At 65.9% G+C, this 5,670-nt stretch overlaps 1 protein-coding gene across 3 annotated transcripts; it reads right to left on the bottom strand.

Annotated features, from left to right (window-relative positions):
- CERCAM (cerebral endothelial cell adhesion molecule) lies at positions 1–5,670 on the bottom strand. Of its 3 annotated transcripts, none has more exons than XM_065737587.1 (12): positions 5,582–5,670; positions 3,467–3,577; positions 3,115–3,232; positions 2,886–3,020; positions 2,611–2,815; positions 2,415–2,534; positions 2,258–2,334; positions 2,006–2,112; positions 1,797–1,929; positions 1,492–1,619; positions 1,224–1,427; positions 1–705 (listed from the first exon to the last, which is right to left on the bottom strand). In XM_065737587.1, the coding sequence occupies exons 1-12, from the start codon at positions 5,611–5,613 to the stop codon at positions 471–473; spliced, it is 1,605 nt and encodes a 534-aa protein (XP_065593659.1). In that variant the 5' UTR covers positions 5,614–5,670; the 3' UTR covers positions 1–470. The 3 variants fall into 3 exon arrangements, with proteins under 3 accessions (XP_065593659.1, XP_065593658.1, XP_065593660.1); XM_065737586.1 differs by lacking the exon at positions 5,582–5,670 and adding an exon at positions 4,669–4,817; XM_065737588.1 differs by lacking the exon at positions 5,582–5,670 and adding an exon at positions 4,669–4,799 and having other exon boundaries at positions 3,115–3,233; positions 3,458–3,577.

The following is a 5,670-nucleotide window of genomic DNA, read 5'->3' as shown; positions in this document are numbered from 1 at the left end:
TCGGCTCCAACACAGTTGGTTTTAATCCTCCTGGGCTTCAGCCCAGATAAGGCACAAGCAGGGGGGATGAGCCCGGTGGGAGGCAGAAAGCCACGTGCGCACCTCTGAGGCCTTTCCCCCTCCTCCTGTACCTGCAAATCCACATGCAATGTCCAAAATCAGAGTTTGCACCACTCAGGAGAGTGCAGAGCTGGAGCACCACGGTCTGGCAGCCCCCCTTCCTGGCTGGGCACAGTCTTGCCAAGAACCCCAGGGACAAATCCCACTTTGGGGCATCCTGGGGAGTAGAATCCCGTCAGCAATGCTTCCCCCTGAGTCACGATGCCTGGTCCCTATGGAGAAAAGCAGTGAGCACCCCTGCTAGCGGTCCAGACAGGAGCAAGCCCTCTGCTCACCGATGCCTTCCCAAGGGTGGGTGAGGAGGGTTGGGCTGCTCCCGGGTGGGGAGTCCATGTCCAGCACCAGCACCCTCAGAGCTCATCGTGGGACGCAGAGCGGAGGTGCCCCCCACCATCCCGCGGGTCCCTCAGGGTCTTCTGCGAGCCCACCCAGCCCGTCTGTTTGGAGTCATCGTCCCAGATGGTGGAGGTCTCTGTGTCGCTCAGCCAGTTGCTGTCCCCAGCGTAGTGGGTGGGATAAACCAGGAGGGGGTGAGCTGAAAACACCTGCAAGTCCCGCGGGGCAAAGTGCTGCTTGTAGTCCTCACTGGAGAGAGCAAGAGGAGAGGGGCACGTAAGGAGTGATGGAGAACACAGCAATGGAGTGGGTGCAAGGGGCACGGCACCATTTTGGGATTGACAGCGGCACCAGGGATGGGCATGGAGACTGTGGCACCAGGGATGCTGTGTGCTCAGAGAGGTTCCCCCCCCCAACCCTTCCATCCCTTCATTTTGCCATCCCGCTCTCCACTTTTCCCATGTCCTCTCCCCCAGCACTTGGCCTCCCCAAGTTGCCTCCCCTTCCAGGACCCCCACCCGGGGGGGGGGGTGCCCCCAATGGGGCTGAACCCCCCACACAGGCCGGCCCCACACCCCAGCTCCATCCCCGCCGCCCCATTCTGGCAGAGGGCCATTTTCCAGCAGCCAGCAGCCAGGCGGGGCCGGGGGGAATGAGCTCATGCTGCAGATGTTTTCCTCCAGCCGAGGAAGAGGGGGGGACGGGGTGGGATGTTGGCCACGGAGAAGAACCACACATTCCCACAGCAGCACAGCCCCTCTCCTTACTTGGGGTGCTTGTCGTACATGATGGGCAGGAACTCGTCCACTGGCAGCATTTTGGAAAGGGGTTTGGCAGCCAGCAGCTTCTGCGCGCCGCGGAGGGAGATGGCATATGCCAGCGTCCAGTAGGAGTACCCAGCCACCACCAGGTTCCGGACACCCTCCACGGGAGCTTCATCCTCTGCGTTCACCTGCTTCCTCCCCAGGTAGCTGTGGGGCGAGGGGTCAGAGCCAGCCCAGCGCCCGCCCCGTGCCCCCCGTCCCCAGCACCTACACGAGGTCCCAGTCGTGCCGTGCCCCCTCCAGCTCCTCCATCAGCCGCCGCAGCCGTGCTGGGAAGGACACCTCAAAGCGCACGTCGTCCTCGAAGACCAGCGCCCGCTGCAGCCCCTGGGACGCCATCTATGGGGAGGGCACAGAGCTGCTGACCCACCCCAGCACCTCACTGGGCCATGCTGGGTTATACTGTGCCATACTGGGGCCACTTGCCCTGAAGGAGAGACCCTCTCCTCAGGTTATCTAGGGAGCTGATGCTTTACAGAGGGTTTCTACCCCATGCTGGTGCCCCCGGCCCCGTACCTCCTTCCAGATGTTGTAGTGGCTCAGGAAGCAGCCAACCTCCCCCTTGGTGAGCGTGCGGCCGGAAAAGGGGTCATAGTACCCCGGCAGCAGATCCACCCCCAGCACCTTGATGTCGCTGCTGTTAAGGGCGCTGCAAGGTGAGGAGGGGGGGTCAGTATGGTGTCCCCAGTGCCTAGCTCCCTCCCAAGGCGACACCACGCGGTCACCTCCCGTCCACCGCATCCACCACCCGTGCGGCGATCTCCAGCTCCTGCAGGGACTCCAGCATCCGCCGGCGCCGGTCCGGCCGCCGTACCAGATTGATGAGGAAGATCTGGGGAGGAAGAGGAGAGACCCACCGGGGCGGCGGAGGGGGGAGGGGGACACATCACTGCAGGAACCCGTAAGTGTGGGATGGGGGACACGGGGTCGGGTGAAGAGGGCAGGAGGTGCGGAGGGGAGGCACGGGGAGCACTTACTTCATCAAAGCCCAGTTTGGTGAGCGGTTTGGGCAGGATGGAGATGTGCCTGGAGCGCTGCATGGGGGGACCGTCCACTGCAGAGAGACGGAAAGTCCATTCCATGGAGCCCACGGCCCCACCACGGGGACAGCACGGGGACCCCCCCGGTGCCCACCCATGGCCTCCAGCGTGAGATGCACAAAGTTGACGCGTTCGTCCTCCAGTGTCTGGTGGGCCTTCACCGGGACGTTGATGTAACCGAAGCGCTGCTGGTTGCACACGTGGACCTCGGCACCTGTAGGACCAGGGGGGTGAGCAGCACACGGGCTGACCCCAGACCCACCTCCCCCCCCCAGCCCCCCGACCCTCACCGGCCTCCTGGCAGGAGTAGGCGAAGACAATGATGTCATCAAAAGCCCAGGTGTAGTTGGGGTGGGGGGGGTAGAAGGCAAGCCGGGCCGACTCCTCCTTCCGAAGGTCGATCAGGAACGTGGCGAACACCATGGGCACGGCAAAGCAGCCCCGGCGCTGCCGGTTCTTGGTGGGGAAGTAGTCGGCCGTGCGGCGGTAGAAGCCCTGTGGCACAGCAGTGTGACAGTGACAATGGCCGGGACCCTGCGCAGCCCCCAGGGGGTCTGGGCCGTACCTGGGGTGTGATCCCGCACCAGAAGTTGGAGTAGAAGGTCTGCGAGTCCAGCATGGGGGCCACCACCGACTTGTTCTGCGCCATGAGGAACGTGAGGGTCTGGTTGTTGGTCAGGATGCTGTCCGTGTCCACGAACTGCGGGGACAGAGCTGGTGCTGGAGGCATGGGGACACCCACACCCCACCCACGTGTCTGTGACACCCCCGTGCTGCCCCGTCCCTGTCCCTACCAGGATGTAATCCGCCCGCAGCCCCCGGGCGTAGCTCAGAGCCTCCTGCTTCAGCCTCATCAGGTTTTCATAGCGTTTGTCACTCCAGTGCTTGGGGCCGAGCTCGTCGGGGTAAGCACTGTGTGTGTGGGGGGGGGAGGGAAGGCAGAGGGTTAACAGCTCCAGATGGGAACGCACAAACTCAGTGCATGCACCGCGTGCCGTCCGCCTGAGTCAGCGCCGAGCTGAGCTGGCAGCAGCATGCGTGCAAACCACCCCACAAACACCCTGCATGCATGGAGGGGAGAGGTGCAAGGAGGGGGGGGGGTACAACGCGGGGCTGTCCCCCCACCCCCCACCCCCCCAACCCCACCTGGGCCCCTCTTCTGCCTTCCATGCCACCGAGTGGTAACTGCCGCCCACTGCCTGCAGCCATTCCCGCAGCATCGCCGTGGTGTTGTCCGAGTTGTGGTCCGTTGCACACCTTGGGGGGTGGGGGGAGGGGGGGGACACGTCAGCCCCGCGGTGCTCAGGGTCCCCCCCGGGGGACAGAGCCCTCCCTGCCCTACCACACCGAGAGGATGAGCAGCAGAGGGGAGCAGGGCTCGCTCGGAGAGGCATCGTGTAATTAGGAGGAACCACAGCTGCGTTTGCAGGCGGGGGGGGGGGAGGAGGCAAAGGGGTCATCTCTTCCCCGCCGCCCCGTGGCTCTCTCCTGCCCTCCGCCCAACATCAGCTTCCCAACCCCGTTCCACCACTCCTGCCCCTCCGTGCCCCACGGCCACCGGCTGCTCTACAGGAGGGGCCCAGGGGGAGGCAGGATAGGGCCAAAGCAGCCCCCCCACGTCCCCCCCCAGCAGGACCCCTCCCTGCCGGCCCCCACCTCATCCCCTGTAAAAGTTTCCACTCCAGCGAGCGGCAAAGGAGAGGGGAAGAGGACGGACGAGGGCTGCTCTCCCCACCCTCCGCACGGTATAAAAGGGGTTTTGGGGGGTTGTGCTTTAGGGACGGGGACAATCCCAATGGGGAGGGGGAGGCAGCAACCACCCCTGAGGATGTGGTGGTCCCCCACAAGCTCAGGGTGCTCCCTCACGCACACCAGCCCCACAGATCCAGGAGGGAGACAGCGGGGGTCTGTGCCACCCCCCCCGCTGCAGTGCTGTGCCCCCACCCCAGTGCTCCCACAGCCGCTGCAGAGCCCCACAGCCACAGCCCCTCTGCGGCCACGGGGCTGCCACCACCACAGGGTCCCCGCACCCCAATGGGATCCCCACGCCGTCCCCACTCCTCCAGGTCCCCATTCCCCCTTCCGTGTCCCTATTCCCCAATCCCGGAGAGGATCCTGAAGGAATGGGGACACCCCCCTGAGGTCCCCATTCCCCTCGGATCCCCATCCCCACATCCCCCACCCTTCCAAGCCCCCCTTCTTCCCCACTCTTCCATTCCCCTCAGAGCCCCCCCAGCCCCCATCTACCGCGCCCCCAGGAGCCCCCCGCTCCTTCCATTCCCCCTTCCCACCCACCGCCCCAATACACCCGAGGAGTTGGGGGTGCTCCCGGTGCCCCCCACCCTCACCACAGCGCGATGTTCTCCGCGGGGAAGTCCAGGCGTTCCAGGGCCCCCAGGCAGTGCGGCAGCGAGTGCTGGGCATTGCGGGCCAGGAGGGCCAGCACCACGCGGGGGGGGTCGGGGCCGCCCCCGGTCCCGGTGCCCAACAGCAGCAGCACGAGCGCAGCGCAGCGCAGCGGCCCCATGGCGGAGAGCGGCGGGCGGGGACGGGGCGGGCCCCGAGCACGGGATGGGCCCCCGCCCCCGGCCCAACCCCTATAGGGGGACCCCCAACCGCCCCAGACATCGGGATAAGGAGCGAGGGGATGAGGGGAGGGGGACGCTCTCAGATTCGTGCCGGGGAAGGGGGGAGAGGAGGGGGTGTCTTCTTGTTTTTACATTAAATAAAAGCCGGTATCGCACGGCACTCCAGACCCCCACTTGGATCTCACGTCCAAATGGACTGCACCATCCCCGCCCCTCCGGGGACCCTAAAGGAGCTCTTTGCATCTCTGTGTACCCCCTCGGGCTGGGGTCTGTCCCTGGCGGTGCTCAGCACAGCAGGGATGGGGGGGGGGGGGGGGGGAGGTGGCTGGGGGCCGGGGATCTCAGCCCTTTCATTCCCGAGGTGCCCGGCCCCAACGAGGTGCACCCCCTCCACCCCCCGCTGCCCCCGGCTGGGCGGTTGCAGGCCTTACAATGCTTGCAACGTGTCCGAGCCGTCAGCCCCCCCTCGGGACTGCTGGCCAAAAATGTTGGTTAACCCCAAAGCCATAAATGCAGCACAGTCCGGGAGGGGCCATATCCCACCGAGAAAGCACCCATCAACCCCAAACACATGCCATGCCGGGCAGCCCCGTGGGGCCGGGCACCCCTCGCCCCACGGACCTCGCTGCTCCGCGTGGGGGTCGGGGGCTGTGTCACCGCACGTCGCACCCACCCCGCGCTGCCACCGCGTCCCCGCAGCTCCATCCATCTCTGCCGCCGCGCGTCTGAAATGCGCCCGAGGACGAAGGGATCCAACCGCGC

Source organism: Cyrtonyx montezumae, unplaced genomic scaffold, assembly GCF_038088225.1.
Source record: "Cyrtonyx montezumae isolate F1298 unplaced genomic scaffold, pur_monq_1.0 scaffold_20, whole genome shotgun sequence".
NCBI lineage: Eukaryota > Metazoa > Chordata > Aves > Galliformes > Odontophoridae > Cyrtonyx > Cyrtonyx montezumae.
This window is presented reverse-complemented; position numbering and strand designations above follow the sequence as displayed.